The sequence below is a fragment of the Lissotriton helveticus genome, chromosome 8, assembly GCF_964261635.1.
Source record: "Lissotriton helveticus chromosome 8, aLisHel1.1, whole genome shotgun sequence".
NCBI classification, from domain to species: Eukaryota; Metazoa; Chordata; class Amphibia; order Caudata; family Salamandridae; genus Lissotriton; species Lissotriton helveticus.
Window position 1 is genome coordinate 39,301,056 of NC_136069.1, and position 20,746 is coordinate 39,321,801.

General features: G+C 43.7%; 1 protein-coding gene across 1 annotated transcript in view; it reads left to right on the top strand.

Moving 5' to 3' along the window:
• LOC144773695 (uncharacterized) overlaps positions 1–20,746 on the top strand; it is a 177,775-nt gene that overhangs the window by 51,120 nt on the left and 105,909 nt on the right. Inside the window, 1 exon segment of the mRNA XM_078658843.1 lies at positions 8,077–9,831. Within this exon segment, the coding sequence (XP_078514969.1) occupies positions 8,077–9,831 (1,755 nt within the window).

Genomic DNA, 20,746 nt, shown 5'->3' on the forward strand with positions numbered 1-20,746 from the left:
GCGTTGCCTCTCCTCTCTCTACCCCCTCTTGTGTTCACTTCAACTGCCGATCCGTGTCCCCCCCCCACCCCCCTGGGCACATTGCTCGTGCCTTTGCCCTCAATGCCCCCACACCCTCTTCATGGCAACAATGCTTCTGACTTTCATGTTCACTTATCGCACTCGCCCCGCTGATGTCAGGAGCGTGATCTTCACTCTATCCAGAGGCCAAGGTCTGTCACTAACCATTCCCACATGAACCTCCTAACTACCCACTTGTTCTGTAGCCCTACATATCCCTGTTGCGCTGACCTCTGCCTTCTTATTTGACTACCGTGAGAGGGGGGGGGCAAACTCCTTGCCGACACTTCTTTACTTCTCAAGCTCCCTGCACCTCCCCCCCCTGCCTCCCTAATCTGCCGCTCCTTCCAATGCCTGGTGAGGCAGGCTCCGCCCCCACCTGCCCAATTCGCCAGCCCTTAGTACCATCGGCGGCCGTCCCTGTTCTCCTCCCACGTTCCTTCTCCTGGTCGCCCCCTCCCAACCACCCCATGCCCCCCTCCTTTACCCTGTAACCCGCCCCCTTATGCCTCCTCCGTGGCTTCCTCGTTGGCGCCCTTTTCGCTATCCTTGATGTACGTTCTTGCGCATCCCATAGTCACTCCGCACCTTCCTTATCTACCTTCCAGTTATTATATTTAAGAGGCGAAATCGCCCTCTTACTCGAATGACGCTACCTGTCCGTGAAGCTGCAACTAAGCCCTCTGCCGGCAGCGCTTGCATACCCATCCGATCCCTTGAGGCTGCACTCACCGTCCAGCCGTAGAGCCTTCCCCCCACCCCTGACTTTCCTCCACCGCTCCGTCATTCCAATCAGCCCCCCGCATATCTTTCCTCAGACCCCCGCAGTCCGGGACCCTGCCGCCGCCCACCCTGCGCCCATCCGCCTTTTGTCTCCTCGTGAGACCTCCCTTCGAAAACAGAGCCCCCCCCCCAATTGGAGAGCTGCCCTCCCCCCCGCAGACGGATGAGCACTTCTCAACACACCTCCTGCAAACCTGACACCCTCCGTGTCTCGCATGCCCAAGCGGCATTTACATTCCCCCCACCTGGCCTGCCTCCCCATCCACCCCCTTCTTGTTCTTGAATCACGGCCCCAGGCGCAACCGTACCCACCCGCCCTGTGGCAGAGCACCCCCCTACTCCTGGCCCCCCTAACATCGAGCCCTCCGTGCCGTTACTTATTTCCTTCCCCTTATTGCTGCCGGCCACTGTCTGCGCGGCCCCCCGCGACCTCACTCGTGTCGGCTGTTCTGCCCACAAGCCCTCGCCCGCCCCCCACCGAACACCCTTGCCCACCCAAGCCATTTCCTTCTCCCGACCCCCACCACGCACCCACGACCCGCCCCTAACACTTTACATGCAGTCCCCCTTTCCCGAGCGCCCCTCCCTGGCACAAGTCCCGAGGGCCCACCTATCCCAAACTTCACACCTGCCCACATGCGCTCAGCCTCCCCCTCTGCTGTCCTTGTTGTTGCCTAAGCGCCATGGCAACCTTGCCCCAACGCGCCCCACTGCCCCGCCGGACACCGCTTCGACCTTCTCTATGCGCAATGCCTTTGTCACCATTACTTGGAAACCAATAGCATTTACCCGCCCAGAACCAATCCCCATAATAGCCCAAGCCTGCCCCCGCCGTCCCGAGCCAGTATTAGGCAGCAAACCCCTGACCCCCGCTGGTGTCCCCCCCCCTCCCGCCCCCCTTCCTCCGCCGCCTCCCTGCGCAGTCCATTGTCAGCTAATTTGCGGGCAGTCTAACCGCGTCGCTCTACCTTCCGCCCTAAATACTTGCTATCCCACCCACTCTTAACCTTTCCTTGTATTGCACCACATATCCCCTCTCCTTTCTCTTCACTCTCCTCTGCACTCCCAGCCCCCAGCCACCCACCGCCCTTGCTGCCCCATGCTCTTCACCCACCCATTCTCTTATGCCCACCATGCTGCAGCGGTCCCCCCCCAAGCCCACTCCTCCCCCCACCTCACCTCTCACTTTGTCGACGCCGCACCTCTTCTCCTGCCAAATTCCCCGGAGAAAGAGGGCCTTGTGCCCGGCGCCCACCCTTAAATAGCCCTTATCATCCCTACCACATTCCTACCTTAAATTTATGGCCGAGCTGGCCCAGCCCCAATGCTTGGTGGGCCCGCTCTTTCTCTTTCCCTGCCTTTGCACCCCTTATCTCCCGCCAATCATTGGTGCCCGGGCTCTGCCTCCCGGGGGCGGCCTCCACTGAGACCCCCGGTCCAGCCACTGTCCCCCTCCCCCTGGGGAGTGGGGGGCCGAACCAAGGGGCTTTTAAGCGACGGTGCAGCGCTGCACACACAGGGCAGTGCTTTGCAGGAGAGGGGTAGGGAGTAATACAAGAGAAGGGGCATTTTTATAGGGTTTCGGGTGGACCGTTTTCATCTCTCTGTCTACCCTTCTATCTTTTGTTTTCTTGTCCCAGTGCCTCTCTTTACGTTATCCTTCTGTCTTTTTCATCCGTGTACCTTTCTTTCCATGTATGTGTTTGCCCCTATAAATTGAATTGCGTGCCGCCATCTCGGAGCTGCTGTCTCTCTGACAGATCGGCTGCGCCGGTCTATGGCTTGCAGTGCTGCACTCTTTCCTTCTGTGCACTCTCACGCCCATCCCCAAAGCCACCACCGGCTGGGTTGGGTGAGGAAGCCTCAGAGAGTGTGAATGCGTCTAGGTCGACCATTATGTCTTGGGCACTCATTGCACTGTATATGTGTCTCTCTAGCCCCCTCTCTAATGCTCTGCGTTTTAACTCTCTGGCTCGTGATCCAAGTACCTTCTCTTGAACCACATCATCAAGCTCTCTCTCATGTTCCACAGCCAAGAGTTCATGATAACATAAATTCCTGTGTCTTTCTCCCTACCTCGGTCTTTTTCCCTGCATCTCTTTCTCCCTATCTCTGTCCTCCCTATATTTGTCTACCTCCCTACCCTACCTCTATCTTTCTCCCTACTCCTTTCTATCTTCTCTACTCCTCTCTCTTATGTTTCAGGCATCAACCCCTTGCCTCAGTGTCTCTCTACTGCTCCTTACTCACCAGCACACACACAACCACAAGCACACACACAACCACACACACACACACAACCACACACACATACAACCACAACCACACACACACACAACCACACACACAACCGCACACACTCAACCACAAACACAACACACACAAAACCACACACACAACACACACACAAACCACACACCAACCAACCACACACACAACCAGACACACACAACCACACATACCAACACATATACCACCACACATACAACCACACACACACAACCACACACACACACAACCACACACACACACACAACCACACACACAACAACCCACACAACCACACACACACAACCACACACACAATCTCACACACACAAACTAACAATTTCAATCCAACCCACATAATTCCACTACACACCACATGCATACACTCCATAACACATGGCTAAAGACATTTGCTCTAACTCAAATAAATCAGAGACCTATTGCATTTCCAATGCTTGTTAAATACCTGTGTGGGTGCACTGTCATACTGTATCTTTAGATGTGCAAGAGGTACATTACCATTTGCATCCACACATCTTCCAAGGTGGAGAGGCTGATGTTGCCCCATTTTGTTAAGCCTGGTAATGTAGTCACCCAGCCCAGTCTTGTGCCCAGCCACAGTGGGGTCTTTGAAGTCAATCTCCTCCCCCATAACATTTCACTTGGTTATCTATGCCACGTAGTTGCAATGTTGCATGGGGGCATCAGCTAAGCGCTCTCCACTGTGCAGTGCATGCAGACAGCACCTCATGCCCAGCCAGACAATCCAGTATGAAGGCGGGATACTCTAGCGGTACGTATCCCATTTGTTGACAACACTGATCTGGGCCACTTCGGCCAAGCCTAGTATTTGCATATGTTAGATAATGCTATGCCCCAGTCATAGGTAGACCGTTGAATTGTTTGGAGTTCTATTCGTGGCGGGCTGTCTAGCCAGAATAGGAATCTCAGGAGCCTATTTATTGCGAGGAAGAAAGTGTTGGGCAAGGCACATGTGCTATTCTGCAGTATAAAGGTGAATCCAACAGTGGTAGTGCCCTCCAGTGTTTTACATCTTTGTCTAGCTTACTAATCAGTGGGATCAGGTTATCCTCATAGTGGGTATCATCTTTGTTTGAGATCCACAGACCCAGGTATTTAAAGCGCTGGGTGGCAACATTTAATGGCATGGGTTGCCCTCTGCTTCCCAGCCGCCCATCGGAACTATTAGGGAATTCTCCCAGATTATCCCAAAGCCGGAGTTCCCATAAATAGTGACAATATCACCTATATGTAACAAAAAAAAATCCGGGTTTGCTAGGTGCAATATTGAATATCATCCGCATAAATGGATAGACATTCCTCCCATGGGTGATCTCATCTCCAGCCCCAGATTTGGGCATCAACACGAATCGATGCCTCCATCGCCTCTATCGCTAGGGCAAATAGCACTAGTGATAGGGGGCAGCCCTTCCTCGTGTCGCTCTTTTATGGTGAATTCCCGAGAGAGGACACCATTGACTTTTAGCTGCGCCCTAGAGTTAGCGTAGAGCAACCCGACCCATTTCAAGAAGTTGGGACCAATTCCCATCTTGTTCAAATATATATAGGAAGGGCCATTCCACTGAATCGAACGCCTTATTGGTGTCCAGTGAGGCTACCGCCAACAGGGCCGCAACTTCTTCTATTGCAGCAATGTTTGCAGCAATGTTATTATAGAGACAACGAAGGTTAACTTTTGTTGATCTATATGGCATTAATCATATCCAAGGTTACCCTTCTGAGTCAGTTTGCTAGTACTTTAGCCTGTATTTTGGTGTCCGAATTAAGCAAAGCTATCAGCCTGTAGAAGGCCCACTAATCTACAGGTTTCCAAACACTGGGTATTAGGACACTTGTTGCTATGCATATATGGTCAAGGAGCGACCCCTGTCGATACAGCCATTGATAATGCAATATTTTCAGAGGAGCCTGTCCAGTTACATGGGCTGCATCTTGCCTTGTGTTCTGTGATTACCAAGCTACCTTAAATTACCTATTACAGAGCATTTATGTTAGATGGTAGCATGTTTTGTACAGACAAGAATAATACCACTCTCTATTACAAAATGTGTTATTTTAGCATTGTTGCAAAGCATTTCATTTGAGCTGGTTTTAATAAAAACAAAAGTGAAATCTATTAAAGCTTTTTTGCACAAACATATAATTAATTTAGTGAGTAGATTTGAGTAATACATTTCTATTTAAGACCCAATATGTTTCCCTAGCATTTTGCCTTTGGGTAAGTTTATTGTGTAAATAAGGCCATTCACAGCAGGTTTGATGCAGTGTGTGGACACATATTGATAATGACTGCTGTATGACTAGGGGTGGGGAATACTGGGCATATAACAAAGACTAGCACATGATGGGTATGACAGGTTTTGTACAGTGTGACATGAAGCAATTAAACTGCCTTTTAATGCACAGTATAATGAATGTGCTGTTGCATTGTTTCCCATTTGAGGGCTCTTGTATCATAACTTTAAACAGTGTCTGCCACTCGATGCTCATTGCAGTACTGCTGTTTTTACCTTTGCTTTTTATGCTTCTGGCCCAAAGGCATTGTGTCTGTAAATCACTGCCTGTTGCCGTCTGACCTGTTGCAATTTATCTCACAGCACGTTTTGGAGGGTTGCATCTTGAACCTCACATCATCCCCTGCATTTTAGGATATGTTTGGTTTGTGGTTGGAGATGGTTGTGCCCGTGCTCCTGAATCTGCAGGTTACTTTTCAAATGTATTATGATGCCCTTTGGTCTTGTATGGTGAACCGTGTCTGTGGCGTCCTTGTGGTTAGTTGTTTCTTGGATTCATACCTTCTCTCACTAGCTGTTGCTGTTTTAGACTTATAGGATGAGTTGGGCGGAAGTCCGTAGTTAGCAATAGATTTATTAATCGGTGATAATTTTAGTTGGACTGGATGCACAGTTAAAATGTGCTTGGTTCCCTTAAAGTACTAGACATTTCTGTAAGTATTCTGAGTTTTGTTTGATGATCTTTAAGTTCTCAATTTCTGATGCACAGACAGATTTCTTTTGTATTATGTTTTAATGATCTTTAAATACAAACAGCAAACATAGTATGAAGTGGGTGATCTATGAACCCGACGAGCCATCAGTTATAGCCTAATGAATACTTACAAAGTGTAATAGTTCGAAATTGGTCACTCTAATTGTAAACAACAATACTATATAGAAAGACTGACAGGGACATAATCGAGCTCTTTTCTGTTTCAGGAAGGCAACATTTCCTATGCATACAGCACCTTAGACAGCATTTTGTATCATCTTCCCAGGTGCTGATTAAGTTTAGGGGCATTTCCTCTGCGCTTCATGTACGTTTCTTCAGAAACTCTCCTATGAGCAGTAGCTTTAAGCCACTTGCTGAGCCTGATCAATGACTTTCATTGTAACGCTATTCTTTCCTAAGTTATGAACATGATGAGGTGAAATGTATTAATTGACAGTCTTGCTTTACCATAGGACTTAAGCCACAACTCACTGACCTAGGCCAACACTGTAATTTCAATTATGCACGGTTGCTTATGTTACTCTTCAGATCCAGGTGAACTCTCGTACATACTGGGTTGTTCATTTTGGAGCAGGATCAACGCTGAATTCCATAAGAATTATTATTGTCTATAGTTGCACAGTGAGCTAAAAATATAGACTGGATTGCTATCTAGATTAATAACCTATGGATGGAATTTATTCGGGTTCATTTTTTTGACATTTCATCGGACACATAGTGTACACTTTGCTGCTTATAGATTTTGACATTACATTCTTGTATCCCCCAAATAGGAGATTCCTGAACATATAATAAGACGAAGAGTAATGAAGAAAATGTGACAATACTTAAAAGCTCTCTGATACTCAAGAAGAACCAGAAAAGATGCCAAACTGTAATTCGAAATAGAACATCTTTGTAGGAAACAAAGACACTCGTACATGAACAGACAAATCCTGCAAGAAGATAAAGTGCAATCTGCCTACTTCAAGAGGCTGAGGACATGGGTGCTGCCGGACCCTAAAGATTGGATTAAATGAAAATCACAAAAATTAAACTGGCAGAACACAACCATTATTAAAATATGCTAGATACCACCCTTTATCTTAGATAATTATCAGGTAGTTACAACAATGCTAGCCTCTTTAACATGATAATATAAAGGCTGTGATGTTAGTCCTTCATAAACACTGTTTGGCTGGCCCCTACAATCCGTACATTAATCTAGAACATAAAGACTTGGTAATGAGTTTGTTTCTTTGTGTGTTTATTTTATAAATACTGTGCAGGAAATAGACTTTGCGGTTCTACTTGAAATTTCTTAACACAGTTTGAAGACACCGCTCCTTATAGGAAGACTATGCATAGGTTATCAGTCTTGCAAGAATAACAGTAACTATTCAACATTATTATTAAGAACACACACCAAATAGTATACATATCTAGTGACTATTAAAATATAGTTAGTGATTCAGGAACCACAATGGTCAGTCAGCAAACACACTAATATGATTTATGCCAAAATATAGCCAACACTTCGACTCTAAACCCCAAAGTAAAACACATACAATGGAAGACAAGCTTTAGCTTCTCCTCGATGCTAAAGTAGCATCACCAACAATGCACAGGGGAAAACCCATGAGGCCACAGTTAATGTGGCAATAAATTTCAGCAGCAATTCACAAATAAGAGTTCATTAATAAAGAGAAGAAATAACATAAAGGTTCTGTGTTTATGAGAAGAGTTTTAATAACTTCTCATCGAAACACTGACACCAGTAACAACTCAACAGAACATTTATTTTGGTGCAATGAATGTAAGATGACCTTTAACGAGTCATCGACTCTGTGGGGCAAATATTGCACACTTAATGCAGAAAACACAGAGAGAAGTAGTGAAAATGGAAAGAGCTTTACTCTCACAGCGAACCTAAAGATCCATCAGCAAACACACACAGAGGAAAAATCATACACATGCAGTGAATGTGGAAAGAGCTTTACTCGCGCATCAAACCTAACAATCCATCTGCGGCTACATACAGGAGAAAAACCATACACATGCAATGAGTGTGGAAAGAGCTTTCGTTTATCTGCAACTCTAAAGAGACACTGGCTAACACACACAGGGGAAAAACCATATAGGTGCAGTGAATGTGGAAAGAGATTTACTCAACAATCACATGTAAGGAGCCACCAGCGAATGCACACAGGGGAAAAACCATACACATGCAGTGAATGTGAAAAGAGCTTTACTGAAGCATCAGCTTTAAAGATCCACAAGCGAACACATACAGGGGAAAAGCCATACACATGCAGTGAATGTGGAAAGAGCTTTACTGAAGCATCAGCTTTAAAGATCCACAAGCGAAGACACACAGGAGAAAAACCACACACATGCAGTGAATGTGGAAAGAGCTTTACTAATGCCTCAGAACTAACAATCCATCTGCGTCAGCATACAGGAGAAAAACCATACACTTGCAGTGAATGTGGAAAGAGCTTTCGTATATCTGCATTTCTAAAGAGACACCGGCTAACACACACAGGGGAAAAAACATACAGATGCAGTGAATGTGGAAAGGGATTCACTCAGGCAACAAACCTATCAGTCCATCTGCGATGGCATACAGGAGAAAAACCATACACATGCAGTGAATGTGAAAAGAGCTTTACAGAAGCATCAGCTTTAAAGATCCACAAGCAAACACACACAGGAGAAAAACCTTACACATGCAATGAATGTGCAAAGAGCTTTCGTATATATGCAACTCTAAAGAGTCACCATCTGACACACACAATGGAAAAACCATACAGATGCAGTGAATGTGGAAAAAGGTTTACTAAAGCATCAAATGTAAGGAGACATCAGCAAATGCACACAGGGGAAAAACATTACACTTGCAGTGAATGTTGAAAGAGCTTTAGTACATATACACATCTAAAGAGACACCAGCTAACACACACAGGTGAAAAACCATACACATGCAGTGAATGTGGAAAGAGCTTTACTGATGCATCAGTTTTAAAGATCCACAAGCGAAGACACACAGGAGAAAAACCTTACACATGCAATGAATGTGCAAAGAGCTTTCGTATATCTGCAACTCTAAAGAGTCACCATCTGACACACACAATGGAAAAACCATACAGATGCAATGAATGTGGAAAAAGGTTTACTAAAGCATCAAATGTAAGGAGACATCAGCAAATGCACACAGGGGAAAAACCTTACACTTGCAGTGAATGTGGAAAGAGCTTTAGTACATCTACACATCTAAAGAGACAGCAGCTAACACACACAGGTGAAAAACCATACATATGCAGTGAATGTGGAAAGGGATTCACTCAGGCAACACACCTATCAGCCCATCTGCGACGGCATACAGGAGAAAAACCATAGATATGCTGTGAATGTAGAAAGAGCTTTACTGATGCATCAGTTTTAAAGATCCACAAGCGAATACACACAGGAGAAACACCTTACACTTGCAGCGAATGTGGAAAGAGCTTTACTGAAGCATCAACTTTAAAGATCCACAAGCGAACACACATAGGTGAAAAACCATGCACATGCAATGAATGTGGAAAGAGCTTTCATATATCTGCAACTCTAAAGAGACACCGGCTAACACACACAGAGGAAAAAACAGATTCAGTGAATGTGGAAAGAGTGTTAGTAGATCCTCAAATCTAAAGAGCCACCAGTTAACACACACAATGGAAAAACCATACACATGAAGGGAATGTGGAATGAGCTTTACACGTTTATCAACTATATCCATCAATGCAAGCACACAGGAAAACCCATGCACATGGAGTGAATCTGGAAATGTCTTCACTTGAGGGTCAATCCTAACCATCCATCTGCAATGGCATGCAGCAGAGAAACCATGCACTTGCAGTGAATGCGGAACGAATTTGGTAAATCCATGTAACCAAAGAGACACCATCTAACATGCAGGGGAAATAAACATACAAAAGCAGAGAATGTGGAAAGAGATTTACACAAGCATCTGACCTAACCATCCATCTGTGATGGCATACAGAAGAAAAAGCATAGAAATTCAATGAATGTTGAAAGAACTTTAGTAAATCCATACATCTTAATAGTCAGTAGCTAACATAGAAATGGAAAAAACACACATGCGGTGGATGTGGAAAGAGCGTTACTCAAGCATAAGTCCTAACCCTCTATCTGTGAAGGCATTCAGAAGAATACCCATTCAAATGCATTGGAGGTGGAATGGGCTTTGCTAGCTCAACATACCTAAAATGACCCGAGCAATCACACATAGGAAAAACAACATAAAATATGTAGGATGTTTCCGTTATTCATAAAATGTAAGACACCTCCTGTAAACCCCCAGGTGTAGTTAGTGAGGGAAGAACTTTCATGAATTATTATGTCTAGTAGTCAATTAGTGAACACACAAAGTGTAAATAACATCCTGTTGTAATGGGTGTGGGAAGAGCTTCCATGTTTTTTCCATCTATATATGCATCGGCAAGTTTACACACAAATCTCGTACAGAAGCATCGGATAGGGTGTGTTTCAGTCTTTCAATTAATTATAAGTTGCTGTCAGCAACACATCTAAGAACAGAATTTTGGCTACAGTAAATGTGGGAGGGTTTCATTTACTTTCCAGGATTCAGAGTTATAAGGTTTTTGAAGAAACTATGTCTAGACCTTTCCGATGTCAGGTGAGGTTCATTATTGTGCTTTCTAGCTTTGGAAAAACTCAATATGTTGAAACTACCGTCCTACTGTGGAAGGTGTAAGATGCTGTAAGGAGAGATGGCTCTTTGATCTTGTTACTCAATGTATTGGTAACCTTAGACATTGTTGACCATGGGACACATTTTTTCTATTCCATTCATGTACATGGGGATGGTGGAGGCCTTAATGAATTATGTAAACATTACATTCCAAGTATATTGTAATGTATAACCTTTGTTTTTTTTGTAGGATAATAGGTAACCATGTAGTATGGTCCTGCATTTCCATCATGGTGTTCTGATCATATCATAAACCACAAGGCTAAAGGTGATGTTGTTTGTAAATATCACCAGATCCCTTAGATGGCAATGTAGGGTCATGTCATCAAAGTTAGCCAGTTTGTATTTTTGATTTTACATGATTATTTCGTGGCAGATGGGTTAAAAAATGTATTGTTTTTCAAATGGTAATGTTCACTAATAACTGTAAGTGAAGTCTGGTTAAGGGTGAGATTGTTCATGCTGTTCTCCTGATTCTTTAATTAAAATAAGAACAGCCAGCTGTGAGTTTTCATGATTGGAATATTAAATCAACAAAATGCAATAGTAAAGCGCTGCAGGCAGGCTGGTTTGAGGCTGTCCACTTGCTAATGAAACCCATATTTCATAGAGACCCATGAAATGCCTCCAGAACCCCATGGGGTCAGTATAAGATCATATTACAGGATAACCTGCTATGTGTTTGTCTTCTATTAAAGTATGATGTAATTTCATTGCTCGGATCTGGGAATTCTGTATGATTGTAAATAGAAGAGTACAATGTGTTGAGGATAGGACATAACAATCTTTTTTATGTATATCGATTTTCTTTTTTTAAGAATTATGATGTGTAGGGTGATCGGATGTCACCATTTGGCAAGAACTTTTCAAGTCTTAGACTTTCTTTTATCAATCATTTCATAAAGCCTGTCAGTTTTTATTGAAAATGGAACATTATTATAATACTTACAATGCACAAATAAATGAAATCCAGACCTTTCAAGCAGCATCCACATAACATTGACTCATCTGACCATCTTCACAGTGTCCCACTACTTATAGTTAATAGAAAAAAATAATTCTGAATGCATTTTTTAAGTTAAAAAAATATTTAACTGTTAGTAATCTTGTCATATCTGTAAACAACAATATACATTAGAACATTTTTCTCTTGTGCACAGATTACACCTTAGTATAGATATTGTTGTCTTTGAGCTTTATTGGGCAATACTGTTAAAAGGATTTTATGATAATACATTTTGTCTTATTAAACAGCAATTTTAACTTTCATAGCACTCTGACTGTAGTGCACACTCGGGCACACGAATGCTCTTGGGGACATAAATGCATTTCTTTTGTTTCTAATAAACTCCAGGAGAAGCAGTGTGTGCTTCCTAGGTTCAACAGATTGGACTGTAACAAACCCTCATGGGAATGAGGAATTAAATGAAACTTCTTTCCAAAAAAGCAGAATGTGCTACGGAAAGATGTAGATAATTTATACCACTTCCTAAGCACTCTCCTTTCTTTAAAAACGCAAAACTAAATATGGAAGTGAGCGTCATGCACCCCATGTACTTCCGTGCTGACTTTATACAGTGTACTGTCAGTTGACATTGATTTGTATGCACCAAATGAGGGTCCAGTATTGAGATCTTGCTAACTCTGCCACACTGGAGAGCTCGACTTTGCGTGGAAGGTGACTCTGTGGAAGGCCCAATATAATATACAAATACTTACTGTTTGTGTCATTGTATTTATTTGCTTCAGATGGCTATGCTATACAGCAAATATTTCACAGTGATTTTTTTCGGAAATATGGCTTTTAAAACTAATGCTAAATGTTAAAACGTCCTTTTCATGTAAATAAATAAAATAGTATTTATGTTAATGCATAGAATGTTATATGTTGTGTATGTTGGAAGGGGAAATATATTTCGAGTAGGGAAATCTTAAGTTAGTCATCCATCAGCAAAGGTAATAAGTAGCAAACTATATTCAGCAGCTTTGCATTGTATGATTTGTCATGCTGTGGATTAGTTATTGGCCAAGTTATTTAACTTTAACCAAAGCACTTGGGGTTACATTTGTGCAGTGGGGGGTGCCAGAGAGCTGCTGTCACAGATGGCCACTCTGCACTAAGCACATGCGGACAGAGTTAAAATTCACCTCCATCCTACAGCTAACAAGCTAAAAAAATCAAACAACTTCATACCTAAACAGTATGTCGTTTGCTGTTTCTGGAGATGTTTTAACCTCCTTTGTCCATTGGGACAGTTTCTATTTAAAATTACAGCTCCAGCCAACTACCTAGAGTCTTGTAAACACAATCATGTGTCTGTTCTAAAAGAACTCCTTGAGTTTTGTGATTGCAGCCTGTTCCGTCGACTGGCCGGGAAGGGAGGCTTTGTAGTTTCTAGACCAGTGAATTTGAAAATTTCAGCTGCTGGGCATTGTTTTCACATTGCGTCAAAGCTTGTCTTTGTTACCAAGTGTGTTTGGTAACTGTATGGGATTTGTGCTGCTGTTCTATTTTCAGAAGAGATCTATTATTTTGGAATAATAAAGAAAAAAGTTTTTTCTTCTTTGGTGTTGGTGCTCTACTTTTTTTACACCAAGCGTTTAGCTTAGTAAGCAAGTAAGTGGTAAGACTGGCTTTTTTCCGGACATGCCTTTACTGTTCAGATTGTACTTTCCTAGCACTAAAAACATGTTATATTGTTTGCTGGATTATCCATTGGCCATATCAGTAAGCAACGTGGTAATTTAGCGATACTCTGTAAACATAAGCAGGAGTTATTTCCTAATAATAAGAATTTTGCCATTTATTTTTCCGTGGATGTAAATAGCATTCATAATATTTGCATACTTTCAACGCTAGGTATTTAAGCTTAATAGTTGCTAAAAACGGGTTTGAGTTCTTCAAAGTAATTTAAACAGCCTCCTGTATTGTCATTGTTATGTAATATAAAGAACATCAATTGCACGTACGTAAAACAGGGAAACACTTTGTCCAATTTAGCTCACTTTATGCATGGTATTTTAGCTTAATAATTGCTAGAAAAGGTTTGAGTTGTCAAGTTATGTAAACAGTCTCCTGTTTTTTCGTTGTTATATATTATAAGCAAAAGAAACAATTGATGGACGGAATGCTGAATAATGCAAACATTCACCCCAGTCACAAGTATCTGGGTTTAATCCATCATACTTATATATTATAAAGCACACCAGCCGCACATTCTTAAAACAGGCAAAGTGCAGTTATCTAACAGCATTAGGGTTATTATTACAAATGCCTTGAAAATAAATGGCACGACAATTGAAAATGTCACAGTGTACCATTTAAATAAAGAAATATTATAAACCATAAGTATCACAATGCCAATGCAAGTTTATGTTCATGTGTTAAGTTTTTTTGCAATAGTAAAAAATTGTGCAGTGCAAAATAAAAAAAACTTTATAAGAGAAATCTGTAATAAATAAAAAAAAGTGGCTCATATCAATAAAACATCTCAATAAAATAATATCAGTTTCAGCTTGTTTCTTTCACACATTGACCAACTGCTCAAATGCTCCTTTGAAAAATGTAAAGTTAAATGTCATTTGTTTATCTTAACAATGGACAATCACCAAACAAAACCTTTCATCTAGTTTTCGGAATCTTGTATTTTTGGATGTACAATAACAGCGCTTACTCTTTACTTTTATGTTTTTTTATCCACCCTTTACCTACGCTCCCCATTGCTTCACCACTTTCAAGCCTACTTATCAGGTACATGGCTATTTTTATCTTTGTCCTCCACCATTTACTTAATCTCTCCAATTTATGATACCGCTAGTAACAGAACAATATATTGCCTTCTTGTACTAAAACAAGTCTTAACACTTTAGAAGTCTTTTTCTAACTTATATTGTACAAATACTCAGCAAGCTATAACTTGCAAGAAAAACAGCTTATTATAATCACCTAGGCAAAACATAATGCATTTAATACGGCTTGTTGTTCTTTCATATGGCTTTCTTGGGTGATTGAGAGTTTGCTGACCAATTGGAGGTAGTGTGGGTAGGGGAGCGATGCTTTGGGCATAGTTGTATTAACTTAGCAGATTGTGAAGCATGCCACATGATCAACATGGTATTACAACACTCGTACATGGTACCCATACTCACACGCCAGAGATTGTGCAGTGTAGGAAACAGTTGCTTACGACTCATATAAAGCTCCTCTCATGGAATGTAAAGAGACTTTTCTGATAGACTTCTAGCTGTGTTATCTTCCAGGGTTAGGCCCATGTAGCGAGGCAGCTTATTAAGTACAATGTCCTAGAAAATAACATTTCAGCAGTGAACTTTTGCACACAAACATGCAGGACAATGTTGGACTAGTTTCACCGAAGCTACTTGTTTTACACAACATTATCATGATGCCTTGAACATCATGTACTAGGCCTCTCTATGCACTAGGTACAAAAGTTATACTATCATCGCTCTCAGTCGTCGGGTAACTTCACTGATGTCCTGCTCGGAGCCTAAGCCAAACCCTGCACAGAGGTGACTGTGCATAGGACAGTTGCCCCTCATCGCCCCACTCCTAGAGACCCAGCTTTCCCCACATCGCACCCAACCCCAGAAAGTTGGGTTGTCCAGTCCTCCATAACCAAGATCAACCCTGGTACGTTCCCTACCAAACCTCCAGATAGGGAATCCAAGAGGATGGTCTCTTCCACCAGCCTTGCACTGTGGTCAGTGAACACGGAGTGCCTTGTGGGCTTATATAACCACATGGTTTGGGATTCAGTTGCAATTGTGTTCCCCTTGGCTTGGAACGAGGCCCAGCCCACACAGGCTATTGCCAATGGCAGAAATGAAGCAAAGTTCACTATTTTGCTGTGAACTGCATACGACTGACTCGCTAGGCAGAGTGATTGTGTTATCATCATCATCATCAAAACTTTTATTACAATCACCTAGATCCAAAAGAGTACATAGCCCAGGTATAAAAACAAAGATGTAAAACAGACGAGAATGAATACTTTAAAATAACAATTTCATTTCATAAATGTGGAAAGTGCAAAGTACAGCAATTCATGGGGGAATATGGTGCTTCATACAAGTAATTTCCCTGATCCAAAGTGCAAACCAAACTCTTGAGAGGCCAAAGACCAATGATCTACGGGTATCCGTGCACGCACAATATTCTGATTACCTCAAGATAATTACCCAGATCAATAAGTCTACGCAGGGGAAAATCAATTTTTTCACAGCGTTAAATATTGAGGACAGAAGAAAAGTAAATTGACAATTGATGGTGGACAGGTTTTGCATGCAAGGCACAAATCATCGAAAGGAGCATTGGAGCACCACTTGAGGCAAAATAATCTAGTGGGTAGTTTTATAACGGAACTGTAAAAAGAGTAAACAAGCCATTATTGGAAAGATTTCATCAATAGTTGGCTCGAACAATGGGCTCATTTTAAAAAGTAAAAAGTCTTTGGTCAACTTAGTCGTTGGTTCTGACAAGTCCAATGCCATAATTTTTACGAAAACAGTTCCTGCAACTTTACCCTCGAGATTTGCACCTTACATTCAGGATCAGTCCAAAACATCTCCATCCCCAACTTCCCTAGCAATTCTTTAAGGGAGATGAACCACCTAATCAACGTTACGTTTGGGAACTTCAGGAGGTCCTTCAAAGACTCACAACAGGTTTCCAACTCTTCGACTGACCATAGCCTATACCAGAACATTAGCAACTTACAATTCAATTTATATTTCAGCTGCCTGTGGGCAAGGTCCAAGTGCAAAGGTTTCACCGGGGACTCGATTCTCCACAGTTGTTAGGGAGGATTGGATGCCCATGCCCCATAGCTCAGCACCTTAAAGTACACCTTCCAAAACCTTGGTGTTCTAAATTTCAAGTGCTGGGGCAATTTTACGGGACACCGACTTCCTGTGTATTTTACTAATATGGGCACATTGATAAGTTAATTGTAGCTTTGCTTTTTCCATCTGTGCGCCCCAATCAATCGAAGGAGTCCGGCGAATGCCCAAGTAGTCAAAGACGTCTACTTGCTCCAGCTTAACACTGCCCTCCCACACAGATCTGGAAGTTTGGTTTATGTACTTTGTTTTTGCCTCATTTAAAATCAGGCCCCTGTCATCACAGAACCTTATAAAATCATTCAAGAGTTATTGAAGACCCTGCTGTGATTTAGATATTAGGAGAATGTTGTTTGCAAACAACAGTGCAGGCACTCTTCTTGCACCAATCTTGGGGGCATCACAGCCATCCCTATCTGTGGTCAGTGAACACGAAGTGCCTTTTGGGCTTCTATAACCACATGGTTTATGATTCAGTTGCGATTGTGTTCCCCTGGGTTGAGGCCCAGCCCACACAGGCTATTGCCAATGGCAGAAATGAAGCAGCGTTCACCATTTTGCGGTGAACTGTATATGACTGACTCGCTAGCCAGAGTGATTGTGTTATCAGTGGCACTCAGATACCACCCCTAGCTGAGGTCTACTGGCTTTTCGGTGGACATACAGGTATCCCTTACAGACATGCCCTTCGATGGTGCCCGCATCTTCGGCAACAAGGCAGATTTAGCACTGGAGCTTATTAAGGCCAGCTGGGCCACTGCAGGGTCCTTGGGCCTCTCCATGCCCCATGCCAACCCTATTCTGCCTTTCACCCCATTTGTGGCTGTGGTAGGGGTTACCAGCCGCCTCCATTCCCGCCCAGTCACCAAGGCCAAGTGGTGCCCCAGTCCTTCTGTGGTCTCCACGGACATACAGCTTGAGGTCCACCCAGTCTGCCACCCCTCTGACCCCTCAGCAACAGCACCCTCCAAACTACTTTAGTTTGCCCTCAAACTATCATGGGCACCCAGCTGGTGGCAGGAACCAACCTCACATGCCCCGCTGGCAGTCTATAACGTCGAACGAGTGGGTACTTCAGATTGTTCAGCTGGGTTACTCTATCTCCTACGTACAAACCCAGCAACCAGTGTCACCATCTTTGGACCGGCTGATGGAGGGCGACCTGTACTGGCTCCTTCAAGAAGTTCTGACTCTTTTGGGCAAAAGAGCTATCGAGAGGGTGCTGGCACCAGAAGTAGGTCGTGATTTCTATTTCTGATACTTTTTGATGCCCAAAAAGGACAGAAACCTCCACTCTATTGTGGACTTGTGCCCTCTCAATTTATTCCTGAGAAGGAGAAATTCAGAATGCAGACATTAGCTTAGGTTCCGTCTGCCCTAAACCATGGAGACTGGATGGTAATTCTGGGCTTGCAGGATGCCTACTGCCACATTCCCATCCTACCTGTCCAGGTGCTACCTGTGGTGCATGAGCATTACAATGTAGCTGTGCTTCCTTTTGGCTTTACGAGCGCTCCTCGGGTGCTCACCACGGTGATGGCCCATTCCAAGATAGGGACTTAAGGTTCCAGACCCTATATTGCCATACACTGTGCCTACACTAATTGTGTATTGTTTTGATTGAAGACTGCCTTCTGGCCACTAAAAATTAAAACTATTAAGTCTGCGCCCTGATGAAGGCAACTTGAAGCAGTGGCATTTCGGAAACACGGATCGGCGCTTTTCACCCTCGCTGTCTTATTTGTGATGTGTGTACTGTCCATGTATTTCATTGTTTTCATTGTGCTATGTTGGTGCCTAGTTTTATATTGATGCACTAATGTCATTTGTGCCTGGTCTATTTGTTAGTTAGTTGGTTAGTTGGTCTTCTGTATAGTGTGGTTAAATTGTAATTCTCCTTTGGGCTTTCTCCTGTCTTGTGATTATTGTTTTTTGCATAATTGACTGTTATTTATTATGTTTTCATTTTGATATATTTAACATATTCAGGTATAAAAAAAATCTACCTAAAAAAAGTAATGAAGATAAACAAATGGTGAATTGAGCTGTTCTGTGGGTGATTACATGCATATTTGGAGCTACTGCCCATTTCATTTAACTCAGTGGGGGTATCCATTCATGTTCTTCTTTTGCATTTACCCTGGTTTGGATGTTCCCCTCGAACTAGTTTCTCAGGGTCCCTCTTATGTTTCTTTAGGGCTATTGTCATCAACCACAAAAAATGTCAGTGAATGGTCACCACTGAGCAATCCAGGATAAATTATTGCGCATGGCGTGCTTTAACCCAGCCAGGGCATCTGTAACTGTGGGCGGAGGCAACTTGTGAGCGATGCGGTCACCCTGAGGCAGGCTTCTTGTGACCTGGCATGGTACTGTCTGAATATATTCCAATACTGAAGGAAAATCTTTTAAGATGTATCCATCATGATAGAGTTGAAGTTGGCACTGGAGCCTGTGTTGGCGCTTCTGGAATATTTTAAAGCTTTATCAAAACCTGTGCTTAAGTTATGTTATGTTATGTTATGTTATTTATTCTTTTGTATAGCGCAACGGTTACTCAAAAAGAGTGTCCCGGCGCTTTGGGTAAGGAGAACTAATTCAGAATAACATAACACAGTAAAAAGAGTACCACACACACCAAACAGATAAAAAGGGACAGCTGGGAAGACTACTGGGTAAACAACCAAGTTTTAAGACCTCTCCTAAAGTCAAGAAGAGTAGTAGCCCCCCGAAGTGGGAGTGGAAGCGAGTTCCACATCTGAGGGGCCAGCAGGCTGAAGGAGCGACCGCCCAGACGGACTCTCTTAACTCGAGGGACAGCCGCCAGGAGTAGAGATTCTGACCTCAGAGAGCGAGCCGGATGGTAAAAGGCCACTCTCTTTTGGAGATGCTTTGCTCCCACAGTGTGGAGTGCCTTGTAGGCCAAAGTCATAGCCTTAAAGGCAATCCGTTTGCGAATGGGTAGCCAGTGCGTCAGCAAAAGCCCCGAGACGCTGGCACGTCTGCTTAGACCATAAATGGCCCTGGCCGCCGCATTCTGCGCAACTTGAAGCCGCTGCAGCAGGTACTCTGGTAGGCCCAGGTAAAGAATGTTGGCATAATCCAACCTGGAGCCTATCAGGGCCTGCACCGTCAGCCTCCTGTGCTCCTCCGACAAAAGAGGCAAAAACCTCCGCAGCATTTTTAATAGACCGAAACAGGTGCCGGTCACCCCAAGGATCTGGGCTTTCATCGTCAGCCCCTTGTCCATCTTAACCCCCAAGTTCTTAGCCATAGGGGAAGAACAGGACGGAGGGAACATATCGATGGGCCACCAGGCCTGCCAGCAAGGCTCCGTATCGCACCCGAAGAAGAGTACCTCGGACTTATCGGAATTGCACTTGAGGCTGTTCAGTTGGAACCATGTGAACACCGCCCCAAGGCAATTCCGGATACTCTCCCCGTCAAAGTCTGCCCCTCTCTCGCAAGAAAAGAGGAGCTGGGTGTCGTCGGCATACGACACGATCCGGGCACCGAATGACTCCGCCACCACCGCCAAAGTGGTCAGAAAGATGTTGAAGAGGGTCGGGCTCAAAATAGAGCCCTGAGGGACCCCGACTCCCAAAGGCGGCATCACGGCGGTGTCAGGCGATGTCCAGACCGTTTGCCGGCGGCCAGCTAGAAAGGACGAAAACCAGCTGAGCACCGTCCCCCGAAGACCAATCTCATAGAGTCTTGTGAGAAGGCCATCATGGGGGACGGTGTCGAAACCGCCGACAAGTCCAACAACACCAACATGACTTTGCCCCCGGTATCCAGCACCCCTTTGATGGTTTCAGAAACCTCAAGGAGCGCGGTCTCGGTGCTACGATTTGAAAAGGAAGCCAGACTGGGAGTCATGTAAGATCTCATGGGTCTCCAAAAAATTGGAGAGCACCGACTGAACGTGCTTCTCCAAGATTTTTACGAGAGCCGGCAACAACGAAATCG